The sequence below is a fragment of the Arabidopsis thaliana genome, chromosome 3 (assembly GCF_000001735.4).
Source record: "Arabidopsis thaliana chromosome 3, partial sequence".
NCBI lineage: Eukaryota > Viridiplantae > Streptophyta > Magnoliopsida > Brassicales > Brassicaceae > Arabidopsis > Arabidopsis thaliana.
In genome coordinates this window covers 2,890,937-2,914,572 of record NC_003074.8, presented here as the reverse complement: position 1 = coordinate 2,914,572, position 23,636 = coordinate 2,890,937, and the positions used below count along the sequence as shown (strand labels likewise).

Here is a 23,636-nt window from a genome sequence, read left to right as displayed (position 1 = left end):
TAAACCGAACCGCAATCATCACCGGTCTTGGAAGTTCCAAATCTCTGAAACGGTAGGCATCGATCTCTCTCTCTACAGAGTTTGACTTTCACTCTCTCCGTGGAGCACCGCTCATCTTTCCCGGAGCTGTAGTCAGTGAGGTGACCGGACTAAATCTCCGCCATGGAATCTCGAAACGACGAGGAGGCGCCGTTGATCTCTGCCTCTGGTGAGGATCGGAAAGTCAGAGCTGGAAAGTGCTACACAAGGGATGTTCATATCCTCAGCATCTCCTTTCTGCTAATCTTCCTCGCTTACGGTGCTGCTCAGAACCTCGAAACTACCGTAAATAAGGTGCTCTACCGTTAAATTATACTGTCATTTTGTATTGATGGATCTTAAGAGAGAGGAATATGAATTTAGGAGCAGGACATGTTAGACTGTGTGTGTGTGTTGTGATATTTGAGTTGTTTTGATTACTTCAGGATTTGGGAACAATCTCTCTGGGGATATTGTATGTGTCCTTCATGTTTTGCTCCATGGTTGCATCTTTGGTTGTCCGGTTAATGGGATCAAAGAATGCTCTGGTTTTAGGAACTACTGGGTATTGGCTCTTTGTTGCTGCTAATCTGAAGCCATCATGGTATTATCATATGTTCTCTTGCTTCTTTTGGCCACCTGTCTCCATCTATTTGAATCTTTTAGTCTTTAACACTTTTTGTCTTGATATATGGTTATTGGTTCTAGGTTTACTATGGTACCAGCCTCTTTATACCTTGGATTTGCAGCTTCAATAATATGGGTTGGTCAGGTGACACTACATGCTCTTGTTTTCTCTTAATGTTATTTATGCGGATATATAGTGGATTTCATGACCTTAAATTACATTGTATTGACTGCATTAGGGAACATACCTTACATCAATTGCGAGAAGCCATGCTACAGATCATGGCCTGCATGAAGGTTCGGTAATAGGTGTCTTCAATGGGGAATTTTGGGCTATGTTTGCCTGCCACCAGGTGCATGTTTCTTTTATTATGCTTTCTTAATGCTCTTTCTTCTTTGGTTACCTCAGAATCTTGTATGCACTTACTCTTAATTCTTCTTGTGACACATTTCATGTCAATCTTTTTGTAGCTGTTTGGGAATCTCATCACACTTGCATTACTGAAAGATGGAAAGGTACTAACTTTTCTTTATCGTTGACAGCAATCTCATGTATTAGAGTTATTAGTATTGACTACTGTTTAATGAAGTGATCATTCCTAAAGTTGGAGTATTGAATAGCAGATCATGCTACACATTCTCAGTGATGAATTATATATACCTCCTTCTAGTTGGGTATCCCCACCATTGTTTTCTTCTTGTTGACATGACTGTAGGAAGGAAGCACCAGTGGCACTACCTTATTGATGTTGGTGTTTCTCTTCAGTATGACATTAGGAACAATACTTATGTTCTTCATTCGGAAAATTGATGGAGAAGATGGAAAAGGACCTGTGGGTTCTCCTGTGGGCTTAGTTGATTCCTTGGCATCTCTTCCAAGGATGATAATTACTCCTTTGCTCGACATACGGATGCTACTGATTGTCCCACTCCTTGCATATTCAGGATTGCAACAAGCATTTGTTTGGTATGTCTCTCAACAAACTGGATATACATTCCCCGTTTTCCCTTTTATTCTCACAAGGATATCCTTAAATGATTAGGATTTATTGCGATCAAAGTTATTATCGGTCAGGCCCTAGATAACGTACATAAAGTTCATTGTGGTGGTTGGAGTCTCAGGATCTTAGCAGTGAATAGTTGTTTCCAATCTATACATAAGTTTTCATTTCTTGTCAGCGAAATCAGCAAAAGTTTGTTATTTTTTTTGTAAGATATACTGATATAAATCTTCATTATTCTTACAAGTTACATTTTCCACTCTATAGGGCTGAGTTTACAAAGGAAATTGTTACGCCGGCGATTGGTGTCTCAGGTGTTGGTGGGGCGATGGCAGTCTACGGAGCTCTTGATGCAGTTGTAAGTTAAAAGGAAACGTAAAAAATCATCCTTTTTTACTCTCGTGTTTTTTTTATGTGGTTAATCCTTATTTTTCCTGCTGTAAAATCATTCTAGTGTTCAATGACTGCTGGAAGGTTTACCTCTGGTTTGTCATCGATCACCTTCATAGTTTCTGGTGGAGCTGTTGCTCAAGCTTCTGTGTTTCTCTGGCTTCTTCTCGGGTACAGGTTTGATACTTCTACACCCTATTTTCATTCAAACCATTAGCAACTTCACAAATAGAGACATATCGAGTCTAGAAGTCCTTGTGTTTCTGAATTCATGAAATGATTTCCTCATAAAGCTTCATTATGGGTATTGGTATGTATTAGTGGCATTGATCAAGCAACTTCCTTTGGTAGTATCCCGATTTCTTTGTCATATTTGTGAAACTATGCAAGTTCTGAAGAGAATTAGGAATTGCGGGCACCTGACAACCTATAAGTGTTTCTGAAGAATCTAAGCTATGGTGATATGGTGATGCAGGCAAACTAGCGGAGTACTTGGCACAGCTTACCCACTTATAATGGCGGCCATATTAGGAATTGGTGATGGAATATTAAATACTCAAATCAGTGCTCTTCTCGCATTACTCTTCAAACATGACACGGTTAATATTATCAAAATATTATTATTGTTATTCTCTCAACTGACAAATCCTCTAAACGGTCTCCTATGTTTGTACTTGTGAAAACAGGAAGGAGCATTTGCGCAGCTAAAAGTATGGCAGAGCGCAGCAATAGCGATAGTGTTCTTCCTAAGCCCGTACATATCACTGCAAGCAATGCTCATAGTGATGCTGGTTATGGTCTGTGTTTCACTCTTCTCTTTCCTGTTTTTAGCTCTTAAGGTAGAGAATGTATTTACCCACGACGAATAACTCTTTGATCTGTTCACATTCGGGGAGATCACAAGTGTGAAAAGCTTAAAACAGTATTGTCTATTCAATTGTAAAGAACAAAAATGGTCGTTTTGTATAATAATTAATGTCTCTGGAAGTTCCTTATAATTGAGACTTGGGAAGTATGCAACTTTTCAATTTTTCAGTCTTTCCTTTATTCATGTCCTGGATATGACATTTGTAGCAAACCGATATTGACCAAATTAAACCACAAGAACCAAATCTAATAGATGTGAATTTCTCGGTTAAATTAACTAGAAACGTCGTCGTTTGGAGCTAGCTTTTACTTTATTTTTGTAAAACATGTGTTTCATTCAGAGAGACTTCACAGTTGAAGAAACACATTTCACGAGTTCCCTGCTCTTCCAGAATTCTCTATCACGAAATTCTCTGCGCTTTCGAAGGTAAATAATCGGTGATTTCTTTAGGATCTTTTTTTATATACCTTCATATTTTCGAATTCAAATTCTGGTTCTTAGGCATAATTTAGTCCCCGAGGTTTACACTGTGATCTGAGCAAAGCCTTTGTTTCATCTCACAGGTATCAGATTCAACCAATGTCGTGGTTTGGTTATCTTATGAATCAATATTATTTTTATTAACACGTATTGTTCTTACTAGATTTCGTGTTCCAGATCAGGTCTTGTTTGTAGAAGAAATATATATTGAATTTGTAATCAAAATCATGGATTCATTATAATGTATGACCGTAATCGTTGCTACCAATTTTGATAATGATTCGGATATCCTCTAGATCTAGCTGAGATTTTGGAGTGATTTCTACAAGATATAGCTGAGAATGTAGTAGATGTGAACATTTTTGTGAATATCTGATTCGTTTAATCTTCAGACTTCACTTGCTAAGCTTAGCTCTTTGTTCTAATATTCTCTCCAATGGTTATTGTGTTACAGATGTTTGACGATCAAGATCTGGGATTCTTTGCCAATTTCCTGGGAATCTTCATTTTCATACTGGTGATTGCCTACCATTTCGTCATGGCTGACCCTAAATTCGAATAGAAATGAGGTTCAGAATCATTGTTGGTTTCTACAATGTTATGTCAGACTCAACATGTCATTCAGATTCGATACTTGAAGATGTTTTTTTGTAGCTCTTAAGGAAGATGTTTAAGCTTTTGTAATACTTGGTTTTAGCTGCAGAAATCTTTTTTTTTTGTAGTGCTGTTATTCATATACTTTGATAATTCGCTATAAAAGGCTTGTTTCTATAGCAATTTCCGGGTCTTGCATGTTAAATTATGAGCGGATTTGTTATCTGATAGGTTGGTGAAAGCTTTGCTGTATATTTTTGTTTGGATTTACATGTTCATTGATACAAGACCAATCACGAGTCCGTGTATCTGTTAGAGCTAGAGCTAGATGAACTCCAGTTAATAATGAGAATTGTTCTGTTTGCAGCGTTTCTATGTTTTGTTGCTCTAGAGAAACAATTTGCTTCGTTTTTGCTCTTTTTTAGATTAATTTTGTACACCAAACGTTTCTTACAAAATGGTTTGTGCTATAGGTACTAACATCCTCTAGAATTCTTCCAAAATCAAGTTGTATGGGTTATTTCTGTCATAATACATATTGTTTCCTGCATTAATCTGCTAATGCAGAACCCTAGACTGCTCAGACATAGGGCAGTTTCACTCTTGAACGCATCGTCTGCTGTGTTACAACTTATCTTGTCTGTTGCTTCCTTCAGTAGCATGACGAAAGAAACCGAAAACCTCTCCACATCAGCCTGGCTTGGACCCAGCTCCATGTATGAGTAGTTGTCGTTTGATGTTGTTCCTGCTTCAACATCATGGCAGATCTTTCTCTTCTGCAACTCCTTTTGGAGTCTTGCTTGAGACTTGGTTTGAGAAATCTCTTTTAAGCATTTCACCGAAGGGTGAAGCTTTTCTTGGAAGGCTCTAAGCTCATGAGTGATGTTGTCCCAAGGAAATGCAAGTGTTGGTTGAACTCCAGATAGATTTTTGAGGCCATCACAAACATAGAGACAAAGATCAGATATCTTCGAGAAAGAGCCCAAAAGCCTGTTGTAACTGTCCGTGTTGAGCCGGCGGAGGAACGGAATCTTAGGCTCTGTTAAGGCTTCTGCTGCAAACCTCTCTAATGCTTCAACATGAGATTTGAGTTTTACCTGACTTTTTCTCAAATCTGCAACCACTTTCTGGTTCTTCTGCTCAGAACAAAGAACGAGTGATTGGATGCAATCTAAGAGGGCATCGAGACAGTGTGAAATTTCGGTTCTTGCAAGCGTTGCTGCTCTCGCAGGGGTGACAAGAATCTCCCCGAAGACAAAACAGAGCAACCCGATCGAAGCTTCAACGATGCGAGCGATTGCAAATTCAGTTGGAGCTCCATAATTTCTCCTCCCAAGTATCAACAGTGCAGCAATTGCAGCCGTAACTCCTCCAGGCTGGCCATAGACTTTGCTGTGCCTCATGAAGACGGCGAGGATTATCCAAGGGAGAAGAGGTAAGAACCTGAATTCTTCTAGTCTTTGGAAAACAGAACAACATATTAGACCGTAGACTGATCCCATGGCTGTCCCTTGTAGACGAGAATTTGCTACTGTTAGTGTTGCTTGCCTACCGCTTACAAGGCTAATGGCTACAGTTAGACCCGACCAATACCCGTTATTTTTATTATACAGTATACCAAACAGCACCGCAAGGCCAAGAGAAATTGAGCACTTGAATGCAAAAACAAACCTTTCTCTGGCCATCCAGACACAGAGAATGTCCCAAAACTTTCTGGCCATGGACAACCCTTCGTTTGCTGGATGAATTTCTTCCTCCGTGGTCCTTCCATTTACGGATTTACTGTCTTGTCTCAAAGATAAGAAATCACCTCTGAAGAGTTCTACGCAGTACCGGAAGAAGCAAACCGGTAAAGCTGCAGTAGACAGAGACTCAGCCTCATGATGCCACCCTAGACTATCTTGGGACTTGAGAGTAGATTCTGACCGTGGAGCAATATGTGTCCTGGGACCTTCTAAAAGACGAGTCAGTTCGTCGCGGCTCATGCCTTGAGGAAAGGAACTGCAAGAGCCCAAAGCCAGCTCCAATCCCCTCAACAGAAAATCTGTTGCATGCAGTTTCTCTGCAGGATCCAACTTCTGCTTCCTGCTCAAGAATCTTGTATCTGGTCTCTCCCATGATATACGCTCCTGTTGCCAAAGAATTGATTAGTCAGAAACAGATAATTAGTCCCACAAGACGGGTCAAAACAAAAGAGTTACAGTTATATAACAGATGATATTTCAGTGATTATGCTTAATTTTGTTTAGACAGTTGGCTTACATGGTGGATTTTGATGTTCTTGAGTGTGTTTTTAGCTGCTGCAGACAATGAAGCAGCCCGTGCGATCAAAACCTGAGCTGTGGTGTTGTCTCGTGCCATCATGATCTCCACAAACATATTCAACCTCTCAAGAGCATTTTCAGCATATAATTTGCAACCCTTACTCATCTGCAAACCATTTAAAACCCAAGGTAAGTATTTTGTGACCATCTCATCGTCGTGGAAAAACAAAAAAAAAACTCAAGACTCACCTGACTATGAGCCAGCCTTGGAAACGGGAGAAGCACTGCGATGAGTGAAGCAATGGCTCCAAGTGCTGTACTGCCTGCCACATGAACCGGGAGCATGAATACATGAGCCACCTCTCCATTGAACACCACAAAAGTCACGTAGACTACAACAATCTGCCCAAAGGCAATCCGTTTAGTCAGCAGACTCGTGGACACGGGGAAAGCCACTATGAATGAAGCTAGAGCCACAGCAACTGGAGCCACCAAGCCATTCCCTAGTGAAGCTGGTCCAACCACCAAGACACTCACTAGCGCAATGGCTATTGTCTGAAAAGTGGCGTAAGAGACATCAAGACAGCACTTGAGAACTTCGCCGTATGTTGGTTCAGCATCGGAGAGCCAGATCAAGATTGTGGTCAGGTAAGAAAAGGCTGGAAACGTTGTGAAGTGTCTTAGTGGTTTGGGACCGTACAAAGTGGTTAAGCTCACGATGAGACAAGCCATGGCGGTTCGCAGAGCCAGGCCAAGTCGCTCGAGCCATGTTGTGTCGCGCATTCTTTTAACGGATTGTTGTTTTAGTGGATTTGTATGTAGGAATACTTGTTAGATAAAGATGATGAGATGAAGGTTATGGTGAGCAAGAAGACTACGTATATATAAGGTGTGATGGGATTTAAAGTGGCAACGTCAAAGAGTTAAGACTTTTGAGCAGCTGTCTTTTAACTCCAAGTACTTTCATTTTCTATATTGTGTAGTTACCAAACCAAACCAGTCTCTGTACTGCATCTGGTTAGTTTCGGTTTAGGCAGTGCCTCATACATCAAAGGAGGGAAGAGACACTGATATTTCAAATAGTTTGGGTTAAATTAGGCCATGCCATATACAAATAGTTGGAAGGGAAACTAATTTTAACCGAATGGATTACGGTTTAGTTTGGTTTAGGCCATGCCCATATATCCGGTTTCGGTTTGACTTACACTGTTCTAGTTTTGGTACCAATTTCAAGTTTGATTGTGTCTTCTTATTTTCCGATACTTTTCGTATATATCGAAGAAAATGTAACTGGTGATAAACCGAAATAAAACTTGAATCACTTTTTGGATACAGCTTGGTCAGATTAAACCAAATGGGACATCTCTAAAATTGAGGCACGTATAGGTTGGAAACGAGTCAAAACCAGCTGGTTTCATACTCTAAAACTAAAACATAATGGTTTCAAATACTAATTGATAAAACAGTATTTTCTACAAGTTTCTCGAGAGTTTAAAATGTTATAATTTCTCCACGTAATCGACCTTTCATTTCTCGATTTAAAATGTGGTAGACCGAAAAAAGGGTAAGATTAAATATAGGAATAAGACAAAAGAGAAGAAGAAGAAGTGATATGAAAGACATTAGTCTCATCAACAGTTCGAGTTCAAGTAGAGATCGAGAGCATTAATCACAAGCTGCACGCTTCATGGTTAGTATTGTTTCCTCTTCACCAGGTAATTTCCATGGCATAATCAATTTGGTCCTACTCTATCATATACTTGGTACTTGTACACCTATTTTATTTCCAATTTGTGGCTACAAATTTCTGTGCCACAAAAATTCGTTTTTTTTTCAATAGAAATTTTAATCTGAAAATGAGTTCCCTTTTTTTTTGGTTGAGTTTCTATATTGGTTATTTCATTGCATTTATAAATTATTTTCTTTGAGAATGTTAAAGTTATTACATAGTTACGTTACGTATACCGTCCACTTTGCATGCTTCTTCCACGTATTGTTTGGGGCTTATTTTAGCTATCAAAAGAGGAAACCCAAAACTCTTTACTCTCTCGTCAATCTCTTTCAATTGTGTGTACAATTCTTTGGGCTTATTGTGAATATAGCTCGAGCAACTCAAACTATTCAAACTCATGGACCATGTCAACAACTGCCCTGAATTATCATTTGTGTAAAAGGCAAAAACCTATGCAGCATACAATAAATAAACACATTAACTTTTTCTTGTTTTTCAAATTTTCTCCAAGATAAGCCCATTGGGCCTACAGCTAGTTTTGGGAAAAAAAACAGAAAAACGAAAAGGAAAAAAGCTATCAATGAGTCACTGACGGTGAACGGTGGACCGACTCAAAGCCAATGAGAACGCAAGAAAATGTTGAGCCAATGACCGACTTTTGATTATGGACTAAGCCATCGAACCGAACATTCTCGAACCTTTTTAAACGGCTTTCCTTATTTGTTAAAGGAAAAGGAAAAGTAGGAGAAAAGAATCATTCCTGGACCGTCAGATCCAACTCCAAAAGATCGTGCGGTTACATAGCGAGCCATCGAACCTTCTCGAAACTCGAGTACAAGACTCTATATAGACTTCTCCTTCGACCTGATATTTTGGAAAAAAGAAAACAAACCTAGCCGCAATTCACAATTCCTCTTTCACAATCTTTCTTTCGATTTTTTAGCTTAATCCTGAGTAGCGTTAACAATGGCTGGTAAAGGAGAAGGTCCAGCGATTGGTATCGATCTCGGTACCACTTACTCTTGCGTTGGAGTTTGGCAACACGACCGTGTTGAGATCATTGCTAATGATCAAGGTAACAGAACCACACCGTCTTACGTCGCCTTCACTGATAGCGAACGGTTGATTGGTGACGCCGCAAAGAATCAGGTCGCCATGAACCCGATTAACACTGTTTTCGGTACGTTTCACTCGTTTCCTCTTGCTAAATTTGTCTTTCGAACTTGGATTATAAGTAGATCTGTAATCGGTAGATCCATAGCGATGATTTAGGGTTTCATAAGAATGTTTTAACATTGCTGGAGCTAGTGAGATTCAATTTTCGATCTAATGTTACTAATTTTAGCCTTTAGGCAAAATATACATATAGCATCGTTTTAATTCGTATAGTATCTGTGGTCTAATTGTGTTCAATTTTGTTGTGTGACAGATGCGAAGAGGTTGATTGGTCGAAGATTTACTGATAGCTCTGTTCAAAGTGACATCAAATTGTGGCCCTTCACGCTCAAATCTGGACCTGCTGAAAAACCAATGATCGTCGTTAACTACAAGGGAGAAGATAAAGAGTTTTCTGCTGAAGAAATCTCTTCTATGATTCTCATCAAGATGCGTGAGATTGCTGAAGCTTACCTTGGTACAACGATCAAGAACGCTGTTGTTACTGTTCCAGCTTACTTCAATGACTCTCAGCGTCAGGCTACTAAGGATGCTGGTGTTATTGCTGGTTTGAATGTTATGCGTATCATCAACGAGCCTACTGCAGCTGCTATTGCTTACGGTCTTGACAAGAAGGCTACAAGTGTTGGTGAGAAGAACGTTTTGATCTTTGACCTTGGTGGTGGTACATTCGATGTCTCTCTTTTGACCATTGAGGAAGGTATATTTGAAGTGAAGGCGACTGCAGGAGACACTCATCTTGGTGGTGAGGATTTCGACAACAGAATGGTGAATCACTTTGTTCAAGAGTTCAAGAGGAAGAACAAGAAGGACATTAGTGGAAACCCGAGAGCTCTAAGGAGGTTGAGAACCGCCTGTGAGAGAGCGAAGAGGACTTTGTCATCTACGGCTCAGACCACCATCGAAATCGACTCTCTGTTCGATGGTATTGACTTCTACGCTCCTATCACCCGTGCCAGATTCGAGGAGCTTAACATAGATCTCTTCAGAAAGTGTATGGAGCCTGTTGAGAAGTGTCTTCGTGATGCTAAGATGGACAAGAACTCAATCGATGATGTTGTCCTTGTTGGTGGCTCAACCCGTATCCCCAAGGTCCAGCAATTGCTCGTTGACTTCTTCAACGGCAAGGAGCTTTGCAAATCTATCAACCCCGATGAGGCTGTTGCATATGGTGCTGCTGTCCAGGCAGCTATTCTCAGTGGTGAGGGTAATGAGAAGGTTCAAGATCTCCTCTTGCTTGATGTCACACCACTATCTCTTGGTCTTGAAACCGCTGGAGGAGTCATGACTGTCTTGATCCAGAGGAATACAACCATCCCCACAAAGAAGGAGCAAGTCTTCTCAACTTATTCAGACAACCAACCCGGTGTTTTGATCCAAGTCTATGAAGGCGAGAGAGCAAGAACCAAGGACAACAACCTGTTGGGTAAATTCGAGCTTTCTGGTATCCCTCCAGCACCAAGAGGTGTTCCTCAAATCACTGTCTGTTTTGACATTGATGCAAACGGTATCCTCAACGTCTCGGCTGAGGACAAGACAACGGGGCAGAAGAACAAGATCACAATCACCAACGACAAGGGAAGATTGTCAAAGGACGAGATTGAGAAAATGGTTCAAGAGGCAGAGAAGTACAAGTCGGAGGATGAGGAGCACAAGAAGAAGGTGGACGCCAAGAATGCTCTTGAGAATTACGCATACAACATGAGGAACACAATCCGTGATGAGAAGATTGGCGAGAAGCTTGCTGGAGATGACAAGAAGAAGATTGAAGACTCAATTGAAGCAGCCATTGAATGGCTAGAAGCGAATCAGCTAGCAGAGTGTGATGAATTTGAGGACAAGATGAAAGAGCTCGAGAGTATTTGCAACCCGATCATAGCAAAGATGTACCAAGGCGGTGAAGCTGGTGGTCCAGCTGCAGGAGGAATGGACGAGGATGTTCCTCCTTCTGCCGGAGGTGCAGGTCCCAAGATTGAGGAAGTCGACTAATAACTTTCTCTCTTACTCTCTTACTCTCAGTCTTTATGTGTTTGTATTTCAACATTTTCCTGTTTTGTCCCCTAGTTTTTTTTTTCTTTTTCTTTCTTGTATTGACTCTATTTTGAGGGCTCGCTTGTTTCGATGAGCTCCTTATTTTTTTTAATCTATAACAGGAATGTTTTGATTAATTCTGCAAGGTTTTTATTCTTTTAGCCTTTTTAACTTAAGAAAGATACTTTATCTCAAAAACAATGAGATACTGTAACCGCATGATTCAAGTCTCCCTTTGGAACTCTGGTGAGTTGCTTTGGAAAAAGCTTGCTGAGATTCAACAACATAATCATCTAAGATTGACTATTATCTGTGATTTGTTGATTTTAGAATACTCGACACAAATCATAATCCACCATACTTCAGCAACCAAGTTCTATTCGTTTATATCGTATGATTTCAAGAGTTAAAAACCCATAAAAGACATCGGTTGGTGTGGGTTTGATAAGGTTTAGCTTGGGATTGGCAAGGTCGGGAAATACATTTGATGTTGTCTGATCATCGTGGAAGCCCAGCTGGGCTTTCTCGATATTCACCGATTCCAAGAAGATCCTGCAGGAAAGAAAAAAACAGCTTCTTAGGGAACAGCTTCTGGATGGTAAAGTGCAAGATATCAGTGTGTTGTCTTGTCTCTTTCAAATATGCAGGACCTTTAGGCTAAAACCTCTACATGTTAAGGTACTTGATTCTCTAAGCTTCTTTGTTTCCTTGAATATGCAGATGTTTAAGATTCAACAAGTACAGTCTGTGACAAAATGACATAGCAACTTGCTCAAGTAACTGGAGCATTAGAAGTGGAAGTTTACCTGACAAGCCCTGTTTTTGGCTCTGGTCTCCGCTGTGCTAGGGATATCGTGATTCGGTTTAAGAAATTTCTTCTCACGTCGCTCACAAGAACCCCATCCGTCAGCGAATCTTCCTCCACTGCGAGACCCCATCAACCAAAAGGTTAAACACCAATTAATCACTACACACTATTTGCTAAACACACCATCAAATTCAAGTTTATATAGAAGAACATTACTGCATAATGGCTCGAACGATGAACTCAGCACGCTGGACATTTCTGTTTTCGTCGAATTCAATAGTCTTGTCTCTTATTTCATAAGACACATTGAAGTAAAACGATATTTTCCTCCAACCTTCACATTTCCATACAATGTAGCATCAAAACCAATTTTGAATGTAAAAGAAACAATAAGCAGACTACAAGCATAATCTTCACCTGACTTTTTGATGTATGCCTTCCCTGATATCATCGTGTAATCAGATTTCTCTAGAATCTGCAAAATGATGAAGCAATATTGTTAGTTCACGATAGCACTTGATGTACCAATGACAAATATGATATTGGTTGAGTGAATCCAAGAGTAGTGATCTAGCTTGGGTTCTTTGGTTTTGTATTGAGAAAAATTTAGAAATTATTATGAAGGAACAAGTCATGATCGAAATAATCAAGCAAAACAATGCTTGACATTTCATCGAACACCTTTCAGTGCACAAAACTCATTTCCGAAATAAACAAAAATGGATAGAGGAAAATCGAAATGATACCGCCATTGCTGTATTCTGGTACTCCTTGAACAGAGTAGCAGAAGGAAAGCTACCGGACAAGCTATGTCGCATCTCATTAATCGGATCGTTCTTAACACAGCTCGCTGACGGAGAAACCTCCGCAAAAGGCGTAGGCTGTCTAATCCCAGGCGACAAGTAACTCTCCGGCGAAGAAAACTTCGTCGAATTGATGATATTCGGGGTCGAATTCCGGTGCGCCGTCGTAACAAGAGCCATCGGAGTCTCACTCTTCACCTCAGACAAGATGCGAGATCTGGCCATTTTGCTCGGACGATTAGACTCCTCGTTCAATCCTCGGCCAAGATTAGGGTTACGATTGGGGATCTGAAGAATTTTCGACTGTGGAGAAGGATACGAAACAGGCGTCGGAGGAGAATTGTAATTTGGATACCTAATAGCAAGGGGTTTCGGAGATTTGCCGGCGATAGTAGCTGCAGCGGCGGCGGAATCAATCACCGCCCATAAATCAGCGTCGTCTAGGTCTTTCTCATCAAAGGTGTAGGAAGAAACCAGAGATCGTGACGATGACGACGCCATTGAAAGCGTTCACTGTTTTTTCGTGCAAAGCGGCAAATAGCTTATTTTAATACATTCAAATTTACACGAAAATCCGCTAATTGGGATAGAGGCTTTAGGCATAAAGGTCCCTTCTTATTCCATTCCGGTTAAAATCTCTCCTCTTTGAACCAATTTAAACCGGTAATTTCGATTTCAGTTATGTATTAATCATTCGGTTGGGCTGTCGCAATCGTGAGTCCCAGAGATGTAAATAATAACATATTTGAAACAGTGAAGTGATCTCTTCCTTTGATTCTTCTTCTAATCTTCTTCAATGGCGATTCCAAGGTTTAGCTCTCTGTTACGGTGTAGAAAATGGGCTAAAAGTGACTGGCTTGTCGCTTCTATAGGATGCGTATTGATCGTTTTTTTCCTCTCTTTCTTCTTCGATCCCACTTCAGACTCTGTCCCCTCCGTTGACCGATCTCGGCCAATCATATCTCCTAGCGATCTGGTCAAGCTGAAGTTGTCGAGTGTAGCTAAAGAGAGAGGAGCTTGTAACTGTTACTAATCCTCTCGTTTTTTTTTTGTCTTACACTTTTGCAAGTTTGGATTTTTAACTGAAATTGATTCAATTGCGCAGTTTGTTTGGATGGAAGCTTGCCTGGGTACCACTTTCATGAGGGTTCTGGATCTGGCTCCCAAAGCTGGCTTGTTCATTTGGAGGTATTTGTCTTTTCTTTTGTATTGATTGAATTTAAATATAATGAGTTTAGATGGGGATGAGAATATATTTGAGTGAAAGGGTGGAGGCTGGTGCAACACAGTTGCGTCATGTTCTGCTCGAGCATTGACTAAATTAGGTTCTTCCAACTACTTTGAACAAGAAGTGGCCTTTCAAGGTGTTTTAAGTAGTGACCCATCTCAAAATCCTGGTACGAGATATCTCTAGTAGCTTTTACATTGTTGTCTTTTATAGTTGACAATCTTCTAGTATGAATTAATTAGGTAGTCTTTTTTTTGTTTTGTGCAGAATTCTTTAACTGGAACAAGGTTGCGATAAGGTACTGTGATGGTGCTTCTTTTTCTGGACGCCCTGAAGCTGAATTCAAGGTAATAATAAGGCTTTTGGTTTCGAGGATTTGCGTCAGATTTTGTTGAAAGCAATTCAAGTTCAATAGTTTCATGTTTAGTTTACTCTCTTTTTCCCTCTTCTTAGAATGGCACACGGCTTTTCTTCCGGGGCCAGCTTATTTGGGAGGCTATTATTGATGAACTTTTGTCAATGGGCATGTCAGATGCCAAACAGGTAACGTCTTCATGATCTTATAAAAATGGATCTGTTAATAATGTTCTTCTGGTTACCATGAAAGTCTGTCTTGCACTCCAATATCCATCTATGTTAACAAGACCTACCATATATCTTCTGCATTTAGTTGAATTCGCCTACTTAGGTAATTTGCTACAGATTAATTTTTGTTCTTCTTTGTAATTTGAGTAAATGTAGGCCATACTTACAGGATGTTCTGCCGGTGGCTTGGCAAGTCTTATACATTGTGACTACTTTCGAGATCATCTTCCAAAAGATGCAGCTGTCAAATGTGTTTCTGATGGAGGCTACTTTCTCAACGTGTATGTTTGTGCTCATATTCATTTTCTCATGATTTTTTTTTTGACAGATTCATGAGTTCCACTGCTCTTTCTTTTAGTTTTTTGGGTCTAAACTAGTTTTAAGAAGCACACATGTTAGATTTTTAGCAGACTATATACTCCACAGAGCTAAGAAGTTACTGTTGATGTGAAACAAGCTCACACTGTCTCTCAGTCTCAGTAAAGCTATTTTCCTTCATTTCAGGCCTGATGTCCTTGGAAACCCAACAATGAGGTCTTTCTATCATGATGTTGTTAATTTGCAGGTTCCATTCACTTTCTTTCAATAGTCGAAATAATACTTTGTGATATATCTTGAATTCTTCATCGAAATGAGTAAGAACATATCATGGGGTTTTCCATTGGTTCTGTGCTGGGTTGCTGCGGTTGATACCAACCAGGGCGTAGAGAAGAGCTTGGATCAGAAATGTGTAGCCAAAACGGAGCCATCTAAGGTAGGTTTTGTCTCTTACTTTGATTGTATTTTCCATCTACTGATAAAATCGTTCTTTACCTGATTATGATTGGTATTTGAGACTTTTTTTTTAAAATTTGCAGTGTATGTTTCCTCAAGAATTCCTGAAAAACATAAGAACTCCGGTATTTCTTGTCAATCCAGCCTACGATTTTTGGCAGGTTAGAGTTGCCAATCCAAGCATGAGCAGCACTTATTGCCTGCTTCCATTAGATTTGACTCCAATTCATGTTTACTGTTTTACTAATACCAAACATACATTCAGATTCAACATGTCTTGGTACCAACTTCTGCGGATCCAGATAAAAGTTGGGCAAAGTGCAGACTCAATATTAAGGAATGTGATGCCGAACAGATTAAAGTTCTACACGGTAATTTACTCCTTAATAAAAATAAATGATGCCAAACAAGGATGAGCAAATTGATCTTGTAACCTGATTATCAAAAGTATCCTCTGTTTCAAAGTACAATCAGTAGATATGAGCAAGCTGTGAAGCAGCTATAAGATACAAGATACAAGTTGTTGAATATTTATATGAATCATAAGATCTTCCTCGGAGCATAAGTTAATACGGCCAGCTCTATTTATATAAATCCTATTTAATTTACAGGTTTTCGCAGTTCTATGATGACTGCAATTGGGGAATTTCATCAGAACAAAGATGGTGGGATGTTCATAGATTCCTGCTATGCTCATTGCCAGACAGTCATGTCCGTGACATGGCACTCCCTGACCTCACCAAGAATCGAAAATAAGGTAAAAGATATTTAACATGTTGCTTGTTCTTACAAATGACCTCACCTGTTTCGTGTCTGTTTTTTCCGTTGTTCTTGTGGGAACAGACAATTGCAGAGTCTGTAGGTGACTGGTACTTCAACAGAAAACCGGTGAAGCTAATCGATTGTCCATACCCGTGCAATCCTTCTTGTTACAACATGAATTTCACATGAACTTGCCTTATATCCTCATTTTACCACTTCCTCTGCTTGTGGACTTTTTCGATTCTCCAGAAGCTTCTTCAGCAAGGGAGCAGTCACTTCCTCAAAATTCTCAATCCGGGTGAGTCCTAAAAGTTTTGTACTTGTTAAATCTCTAATAAGTTTACAAAATTCTAGGACAATATTTGCGAAACAACAAAGATGGACAATTATGGAATATTTAGCTAAGTTTTTTCGGGTCATTAATGATGTGATTTGATTTAGATTTTAATCCATTGTAACGGTTAATAAAATCTTTTTTTCAGGACCAGTCTGTATAATTTTTGACGTAATCCGGTGGTAAGACCCAGATGTCGGTTGTATGTGTACCTGCTTATTTCACCTGCAAATATCAGAGAAAACACATTCAAGTTTAGTGTTAGGATTTTCGAAAACCCCCAGTAATTAATGTTTTATCCCAAAATGTCACCTTTTCCAGCTCCTCCTTCACTAACTGCTCCTTTTTCGCTGTTACCCGATTGTCAAGGGCAAGATACGCTACATAGAATTTTAAATCGACGAAAACTTAAGCATCATCATTCAAGAATTTAAATATAAAGATCGTAAAATACAATCTTTTCAGTCTCTCTATTAAAATATATATTATTATTATTAAGATCCTCGGTTTCCTTGGGGCATAAGTTAGATCTTTGGTCTATAAGATACAACTAGCTAGATCCTCGGTTTTCTTTGGTCTATAAGATACAACTAGATCTTTGGTCAATAAGATACAACTAGATTTTTCAAACGTACAGTTAATCACTGAGAAACTTCCTTACAAGTTACAAAAGCAACACAAATATCACCATTTTACATACTACTGCTCACTTCCTTTGCTTCTGTTCTTCAATGGTGATTCGCTCTCTGCTACAATGCAGAACATGGTCTAAGAGTGACTGGCTTCTCGCTTCAATCGGAATAGTCTTGATCGTTTATTCCTTTTCTTTGTCCTTCAATTCAACTTCAGACTCTATCCCCTCCGTTGACCGTAGCGATCTAGTTAAACTGAAGCTGTCGAGTAAAGCTAAAGAGAGAGGAGCTTGTACTGTATCATCTCCAATACTTTCTTTTTTTTTAACTTTCGGAGTATTTATATACTATGTTTCGCAGTTTGCTTAGATGGAAGCTTACCTGGTTATCACTTTCATAAGGGTTCAGGATCTGGCTCCAATAGCTGGCTTCTTTATTTAGAGGTATTCTTATTTGTCGACTGAATTTGAATTTATTTCTACTTGGGAGTTAGAAGATATTACAGTGAGATTTTATAAAAGGGTGGAGGCGGGTGCCGTACAATTGAGTCATGTTCTGCTAGAGCAATGACTAGGTTAGGTTCTTCCAACTTCTTTGAACATGAAGTGCCTTTTTTTGGCGTTTTAAGCAGTGACCCATCTCAAAACCCTGGTACATTACGAGAAATCTTTAGTAGCTTCTCCGTTGTTGCTTTTGTATATATATATGGTAGTTTCTTTGAAGATCTATATAGTTGTCTTTGTTGTTTGTTTGTAGACTTCTTTAACTGGAACAGAGTTATGATACGGTACTGTGATGGTGCTTGTTTTTCTGGACACCCTGAAGCTGAATTCAAGGTAATAAGGCTTTTGGTCGGATGATAGCCAAAAAAATTGACTAGTTTTCATGATTCTTTGACTCTCTTTCTTTCGTCTCAGAATGAAACACGGCTTTTCTTCCGCGGCCAGCTCATTTGGGAGGCTATCATGGATGAATTGTTGTCGATGGGCATGTCACATGCGAAACGTGTACCGTCCTCATTATCTTATAAATCTTAATTTGTAGAACTTAAGTCTCTGTCTTGAAATCCCATTAATGTTTCTTTTTGTTTTACATGTTTGATAAATTGCAGGCCATGCTCACAGGATGTTCTGCTGGTGGCTTGTCTACTCTAATACATTGTGACTACTTTCGAGACCATCTGCCTAAAGATGCAACTGTTAAATGTGTTTCCGATGGAGGCTATATTCTTAATGTGTATGTAACTTCCTTTTATCACAAGTCATGACTTTACCTTTTCAGTGCTCTTTCATTAATTCCTTCAATGAAGCTGGTGATACTCCCACAGAGCTAAGGAAAAGCAGCTAACAATGACTATCAACAAAAGCTATTTTCCTTCACTTTCAGGCTTGATGTCCTTGGAAACCCAACAATGGGATCTTTCTTTCATGATGTTGTTACCCTGCAGGTTTGTATTCACTTTCTGTCAATATTATCTTGAATAAGTCTTCATTGAAATAATCAAGAACATGTCATGGTTTTGGGTTGGATTGCTGCGGTTGACACCGACCAGAGCGTAGATAAGAGCTTGGATCAGAATTGTGTTGCCAAAATGGAACCATCTAAGGTAGCTTTTGTCTCTTCCTTCGAAAAATCTTTCGTGCCTAATTATGATTGGTACTGAGGCTTCTTGATTTCGGTTTCCAGTGTATGTTTCCTCAAGAATCTCTTAAAAACATAAGAACTCCGGTATTTCTTGTCAACACAGCCTACGATTATTGGCAGGTTAGAGTTACCAATCCTAGCAATATTATGAGAACTTTTGTCCTATCTCCATTTTGGTTTTACTGCAATTCATGATTGATTTTACTAAAAGTAAGCACACATTCAGATTCAAAACGGCCTGGTACCAGATTCTCCGGATCTAGATGAAAGATGGAAAATTTGTAGACTCAATATTCAGGAATGTGATGCCGCACAAATGAAAGTTCTGCATGGTAATTTATCTACTCATTAATAAACCTTTAACTGATTCTATCAACCCTTGGAGCAAAGGTTAAATCTTCGGTCTTTCTTGGAGCATAAGTTATGTTTTGTCAGCTCTATATTTTATAAATCTTCTATGATTTGCAGGTTTCCGCAGTTCCCTGATCGATGCGATAGGAGAATTTCATGTGAACAAAGAGGGTGGGATGTTTATAAATTCGTGCAATTCTCATTGCCAGATAAGAGAGTCATGGCATTCCGCAACCTCAACAAGAATCGAAAATAAGGTTAGAAAAAGACAATTGACGCAATCTGTTGCTTTCTTTTCTCTCGAGCATCTCTTCTAGCAAATTAATGAACTTTCCAAACTCATGTCTCCTCTTTTTGTTTTTGTTGAAACAGACGATTGCAGAGTCTGTAGGTGATTGGTACTTCAACCGAAAACCGGTGAAGCTAATCGATTGTCCTTATCCGTGCAATGCCTCTTGTTGAACATGGATTTTCCGTATGTTAATCATTGGAACTGAAATAGATTGTATCGTTTTGATCTTATTACGATAGCTTTTATAACAGTAGAAATGTAATAGTGCATGTTATTAACGGTGCATGTTTTTCCTTTTTATATAACCGAAACGTGAATTATATAAGTGTGGATGTGACGAACCATATGAATAAGGTATCTCCCTAAATGAGCATGTTTGGGGTAATAAATCTTCTTCATTTTTCTTTTACAAATAGTTAAAAAGTTTTCACGATACGGAAAAGTCAGCTAGGTGGAATTAATTGAGAAACTCTTTGCTTCCACGTTCTATCCAATCCCCGTATATTCGTTGACAAAATTTATAAGATCCGCAAAATATAATAATTACGTGCTTAAGCATAATATATGGTTATGTTGATAAACTAATTGCCTCATAAATTAATTAAAAAATGAATGTTCCAACACTACTCTGTCCTGATCATGGCATTTCATCGAGTTAGTCTCATCGACTAGTAGCAATATTAGTAATTTAATATCATTGTGTGAAAAACAGAAACATGGTACGTTGAATTTTTCAAAAGAAGAAAAAGAAATTTGATTGCAGAGTTCATGCAATACATACTGCAACGCAAGCAGCCAGCTACTCTTTCAAGAATATCTGGTATCTTTTTTTTTCTATTAATTTCCTATATGAAAAAACTAATAGTTTTGTTTTCTGCATTCACACTTTTTAAAGTTTTGAATAGCTAAATTTGCTAAGTCATCAGCACACAGATTTGCCTTCCCTAGAGAGACAGGTAAAGCAAGTTTCCTGCATTTAGTTTCTTCTTTGTGACTGGTCTAACCACGTTACTCATTGAATTAACATGTAAGCCATTTGACTTTTTGCATTCCATTAGTTTATAAATTCATAATTTTTCAGTTATTTATGAAATCAAAACACACGTACCCTTCTTTAAAAGTCAACTCCCTCGTACCAAAAAATAAACAAATTTATCTAAAATAACAATGAATTTTTTTACCAACAGATGTTTGTTTTTTTGGTAAACTTGTCATTGGTTTAAAGAATGTCAAGTAAAATTGGACTTATGGTTTATAGGAAACTGAGTTAATTCCAGCGTTGCAAAGGCCAAAGAGGGCAAATCTTTTTTTTATTCCTCACAGAAAACAGTGTTAAAAGGAACTCGTGGACATATTGTTTAAAGAAACTTGTCAAAAGTTTCATGAATTTTTTTACTAATTCAAATAAAAATCGGCATAAACATAATTCCAAGAGAATAAACCTCATTGAAAGTCAACCCTTTTCATCCTCTTCACCATTTGGCTCCAACATAAATAAATAGCCAAAAAACTTCTCGTTCATAAATCTCGACAAATCTCCTTGTAGACTAACGGCGCCGTTTCGACTTCATTCTGTGACACGACACGGCACAGTTTCTTCTTCACTGAACGGTGACGTTTTTAGCTGCGTAATCCAACATTCTCAAATGGGAAATGGAGTCGCGAGTTTTAGTGGCTGTTGCGCCGGAACCACCGCCGGAGAAATTTCCGGTCGATACGTAACCGGAGTAGGACTGGTTCAAGAAAACCTCGGCCACTCTTTCTGCTACGTTCGTCCAGTTCTCACCGGATCAAAATCTTCTTTCCCGCCGGAACCGCCCCTCCGACCCGACCCGATACCCGGAACCACCACCACTTTCCGATCAATCTCCGGCGCCTCTGTTAGCGCCAATACTTCAACCGCGCTCTCAACTTCTCTGTCAACAGATACGTCTGGAATAGCCTCCGCGTTCGAGAGTTCCAATAGATTCGCTTCCTTGCCTCTCCAGCCTGTACCACGTAGTCCTATTAAGAAATCGGATCACGGGTCGGGTCTATTCGAACGCCGGTTCTTATCCGGTCCGATTGAAAGCGGTTTGGTTTCAGGGAAGAAGACCAAGGAGAAAGCAAAACTGAAGAAAAGTGGAAGCAAATCCTTTACGAAACCAAAACTGAAGAAAAGTGAAAGCAAAATCTTTACATTCAAAAACGTTTTCACCAACTTATCTTGTTCGAAGAAGAGTGTGATTAAGCCAATCAACGGTTTCGATTCATTCGATGGATCATCAGATACTGATCGTTACATACCTGAGATCAACTCCTTAAGCACGATTGTGAGCAGCCATGAGAAACCTAGAATCAAAGAAGAAGAAGATAAGACTGAGTCTGCTTTAGAGGAGCCAAAGATACAATGGGCACAGGGGAAAGCAGGTGAAGATCGAGTACACGTCATCCTCTCCGAGGAAAACGGTTGGCTTTTCGTCGGAATTTACGACGGATTCAGCGGTCCAGATCCACCGGATTATCTTATCAAAAATCTCTACACTGCCGTGCTCAGAGAGCTCAAAGGGTTACTATGGATCGACAAAGGTGAATCATATAATAGAAACGGCGAGTCCAACATCGAGAAACAGAGTACAGTCGAGCATGCATCCGATTCGGATCAAGAAAACTGCCCTGTGATGAATGGAAACGATGTTGCTTGTGGATCAAGAAACATTACGAGTGACGTGAAGAAGTTGCAATGGAGGTGCGAGTGGGAGCATAACTCAAGCAACAAGTCTAATAATATTAACCACAAAGACGTTCTTAGAGCTCTTCAACAAGCGTTGGAGAAAACAGAAGAATCGTTTGATCTGATGGTTAATGAGAATCCAGAATTAGCCTTGATGGGATCCTGCGTTCTTGTGACATTGATGAAAGGAGAAGATGTTTACGTGATGAGCGTTGGAGATAGCCGAGCGGTTCTTGCTCGAAGACCTAATGTCGAGAAAATGAAGATGCAAAAGGAGCTTGAGAGAGTCAAAGAAGAAAGTCCATTAGAGACCTTGTTCATCACCGAAAGAGGACTGAGTCTTCTGGTCCCTGTTCAGCTCAATAAGGAACATAGCACAAGTGTTGAAGAGGTGAATCTTTTTGCGAGTCCTGATTCAGTGTTTTGTTTTGCGAACATTAGACACTAACGATCTTTTGATGTGACAGGAAGTGAGAAGAATCAAGAAGGAACATCCTGATGATATATTAGCGATAGAGAATAATAGAGTGAAAGGTTATCTCAAAGTCACTCGTGCATTTGGCGCTGGATTTCTTAAACAGGTATATATATACTCATGATTTTAATCAGATAGTTTCAAAATTTTGCATGTTTTATAGTTTTTAGGGTTGGATTATTAGGTCTACAAGGTTTGTAGAAATATCAAAATGCAGAAAAATACTATTACAAAACCTGGTTTGTTTTTATTCGATTTGATAATAGTTTTGTTCAATGTCTTTCCTCAGCCAAAATGGAACGAGGCGCTTCTAGAGATGTTCAGAATAGACTACGTCGGAACATCGCCGTACATCACGTGCTCTCCGTCGCTACACCACCATAGACTCTCATCACGTGACAAATTCCTAATCCTCTCATCCGATGGACTATACGAATACTTCTCGAACGAGGAAGCCATCTTCGAGGTTGACTCATTCATCTCAGCCTTCCCTGAAGGCGATCCTGCTCAACATCTCATTCAAGAAGTCCTCCTTAGAGCTGCCAAGAAATATGGTAATACTAAGAACAAAACGCAAACGCACTTAAGATTCGAAACGCAATCTTTGATTAAACTCACGTGCATTTTTTTTTTTTTTTAGGTATGGACTTTCATGAATTGCTAGAGATACCACAAGGAGATCGTCGGAGGTATCATGACGATGTTTCTGTGATTGTGATTTCACTTGAAGGAAGAATTTGGAGATCTTCCATGTGAATACTAATCTTTTGAAGAGACTCTTACTAAAGTAACTTTTAGAATTGATTCAATCTTTTTAGAATAGATTTTTTTTTTTTTTTTTTTTGGATTTCGCTGAGGTTTTACCATTTTGTTACTCAGCATATTTTAACGATGTTGCATTTGTGTCCCATATACGTTATTGTTAGTGAAAAATATAATGTAAGAATAATTTATATAACTATCCTACTAGCAAAGCTAACGCAAATTTTGAACTCGAACTTTAGTTACCGTGAATGAAAATAACAGACTTGAACTTTATAATACTCGTAGTATA

The 23,636-nt window shown here is 39.2% G+C and overlaps 8 protein-coding genes and 1 non-coding gene across 18 annotated transcripts; 7 read left to right on the top strand and 2 right to left on the bottom strand.

The window, feature by feature from the left end:
- Window positions 1-3,118, top strand: AT3G09470 (Major facilitator superfamily protein). The gene is made up of 10 exons (NM_180215.4): window positions 1-333; window positions 465-622; window positions 727-790; window positions 885-998; window positions 1,117-1,161; window positions 1,362-1,612; window positions 1,914-2,004; window positions 2,101-2,213; window positions 2,512-2,635; window positions 2,723-3,118. The coding sequence occupies exons 1-10, from the start codon at window positions 163-165 to the stop codon at window positions 2,903-2,905; spliced, it is 1,314 nt and encodes a 437-aa protein (NP_850546.1). The 5' UTR covers window positions 1-162; the 3' UTR covers window positions 2,906-3,118.
- A 100-nt stretch (window positions 3,119-3,218) lies between these two features.
- Window positions 3,219-4,162, top strand: AT3G09455 (dolichyl-diphosphooligosaccharide-protein glycosyltransferase subunit). 2 transcript variants are annotated; one of them, NM_001337821.1, is made up of 2 exons: window positions 3,219-3,467; window positions 3,839-4,162. In NM_001337821.1, exon 2 carries the CDS (start codon window positions 3,839-3,841, stop codon window positions 3,944-3,946), a length of 108 nt encoding a protein of 35 aa, NP_001327669.1. In that variant the 5' UTR covers window positions 3,219-3,467; the 3' UTR covers window positions 3,947-4,162. The 2 variants fall into 2 exon arrangements, with proteins under 2 accessions (NP_001327669.1, NP_001327668.1); NM_001337822.1 differs by having other exon boundaries at window positions 3,220-3,330.
- A 204-nt stretch (window positions 4,163-4,366) lies between these two features.
- AT3G09450 (fusaric acid resistance family protein) lies at window positions 4,367-7,094 on the bottom strand. The gene is made up of 3 exons (NM_111779.2): window positions 6,492-7,094; window positions 6,241-6,408; window positions 4,367-6,107 (listed from the first exon to the last, which is right to left on the bottom strand). Exons 1-3 carry the CDS (start codon window positions 7,023-7,025, stop codon window positions 4,482-4,484), a joined length of 2,328 nt encoding a protein of 775 aa, NP_187556.1. The 5' UTR covers window positions 7,026-7,094; the 3' UTR covers window positions 4,367-4,481.
- A 1,531-nt stretch (window positions 7,095-8,625) lies between these two features.
- On the top strand, window positions 8,626-12,218 carry AT3G09440 (Heat shock protein 70 (Hsp 70) family protein). Of its 4 annotated transcripts, NM_001337819.1 has the most exons (4): window positions 8,626-9,154; window positions 9,404-11,427; window positions 11,512-11,779; window positions 11,902-12,218. In NM_001337819.1, exons 1-2 carry the CDS (start codon window positions 8,941-8,943, stop codon window positions 11,137-11,139), a joined length of 1,950 nt encoding a protein of 649 aa, NP_001319509.1. In that variant the 5' UTR covers window positions 8,626-8,940; the 3' UTR covers window positions 11,140-11,427; window positions 11,512-11,779; window positions 11,902-12,218. The 4 variants fall into 4 exon arrangements, with proteins under 4 accessions (NP_001319509.1, NP_001319510.1, NP_187555.1 ...); NM_001337820.1 differs by having other exon boundaries at window positions 9,404-11,779; NM_001202918.1 differs by lacking the exons at window positions 11,512-11,779; window positions 11,902-12,218 and having other exon boundaries at window positions 8,844-9,154; window positions 9,404-11,237; window positions 11,328-11,375.
- AT3G02205 lies at window positions 9,282-9,403 on the top strand. The gene has a single exon (NR_140894.1). It is a non-coding gene; the product is annotated as an other RNA (small nucleolar RNA).
- AT3G09430 (peptide transporter family protein) lies at window positions 11,356-13,374 on the bottom strand (the record flags this gene model as incomplete). Of its 3 annotated transcripts, NM_111777.4 has the most annotated exons (5): window positions 11,356-11,733; window positions 11,988-12,105; window positions 12,206-12,323; window positions 12,407-12,464; window positions 12,736-13,374. In NM_111777.4, 5 exons carry the CDS (start codon window positions 13,291-13,293, stop codon window positions 11,680-11,682), a joined length of 906 nt encoding a protein of 301 aa, NP_187554.2. In that variant the 3' UTR covers window positions 11,356-11,679. The 3 variants fall into 3 exon arrangements, with proteins under 3 accessions (NP_187554.2, NP_001327592.1, NP_001327591.1); NM_001337818.1 differs by having other exon boundaries at window positions 11,501-11,733; window positions 12,206-12,464; window positions 12,736-13,293; NM_001337817.1 differs by having other exon boundaries at window positions 11,501-11,733; window positions 11,988-12,464; window positions 12,736-13,293.
- A 143-nt stretch (window positions 13,375-13,517) lies between these two features.
- On the top strand, window positions 13,518-16,935 carry AT3G09410 (Pectinacetylesterase family protein). Of its 2 annotated transcripts, NM_111775.4 has the most exons (13): window positions 13,554-13,811; window positions 13,898-13,980; window positions 14,060-14,189; window positions 14,288-14,367; window positions 14,474-14,563; window positions 14,762-14,886; window positions 15,110-15,170; window positions 15,306-15,359; window positions 15,463-15,540; window positions 15,645-15,750; window positions 15,991-16,136; window positions 16,223-16,439; window positions 16,624-16,935. In NM_111775.4, exons 1-12 carry the CDS (start codon window positions 13,589-13,591, stop codon window positions 16,328-16,330), a joined length of 1,284 nt encoding a protein of 427 aa, NP_187552.3. In that variant the 5' UTR covers window positions 13,554-13,588; the 3' UTR covers window positions 16,331-16,439; window positions 16,624-16,935. The 2 variants fall into 2 exon arrangements, with proteins under 2 accessions (NP_974267.2, NP_187552.3); NM_202538.3 differs by having other exon boundaries at window positions 13,518-13,811; window positions 15,991-16,439.
- On the top strand, window positions 16,899-19,775 carry AT3G09405 (Pectinacetylesterase family protein). Of its 2 annotated transcripts, NM_001161129.2 has the most exons (12): window positions 16,899-17,399; window positions 17,468-17,550; window positions 17,629-17,758; window positions 17,864-17,943; window positions 18,025-18,114; window positions 18,219-18,343; window positions 18,494-18,554; window positions 18,660-18,713; window positions 18,794-18,871; window positions 18,978-19,083; window positions 19,220-19,359; window positions 19,475-19,775. In NM_001161129.2, the coding sequence occupies exons 1-12, from the start codon at window positions 17,207-17,209 to the stop codon at window positions 19,562-19,564; spliced, it is 1,230 nt and encodes a 409-aa protein (NP_001154601.1). In that variant the 5' UTR covers window positions 16,899-17,206; the 3' UTR covers window positions 19,565-19,775. The 2 variants fall into 2 exon arrangements, with proteins under 2 accessions (NP_001154601.1, NP_001326167.1); NM_001337816.1 differs by having other exon boundaries at window positions 17,468-17,758; window positions 19,475-19,766.
- A 1,168-nt stretch (window positions 19,776-20,943) lies between these two features.
- PLL3 (pol-like 3) lies at window positions 20,944-23,533 on the top strand. 2 transcript variants are annotated; one of them, NM_001202917.1, is made up of 4 exons: window positions 20,944-22,498; window positions 22,575-22,688; window positions 22,872-23,222; window positions 23,406-23,533. In NM_001202917.1, the coding sequence occupies exons 1-3, from the start codon at window positions 21,041-21,043 to the stop codon at window positions 23,220-23,222; spliced, it is 1,923 nt and encodes a 640-aa protein (NP_001189846.1). In that variant the 5' UTR covers window positions 20,944-21,040; the 3' UTR covers window positions 23,406-23,533. The 2 variants fall into 2 exon arrangements, with proteins under 2 accessions (NP_001189846.1, NP_187551.1); NM_111774.2 differs by having other exon boundaries at window positions 20,961-22,498; window positions 22,872-23,136; window positions 23,223-23,411.
- Window positions 23,534-23,636: the final 103 nt, after the last annotated feature.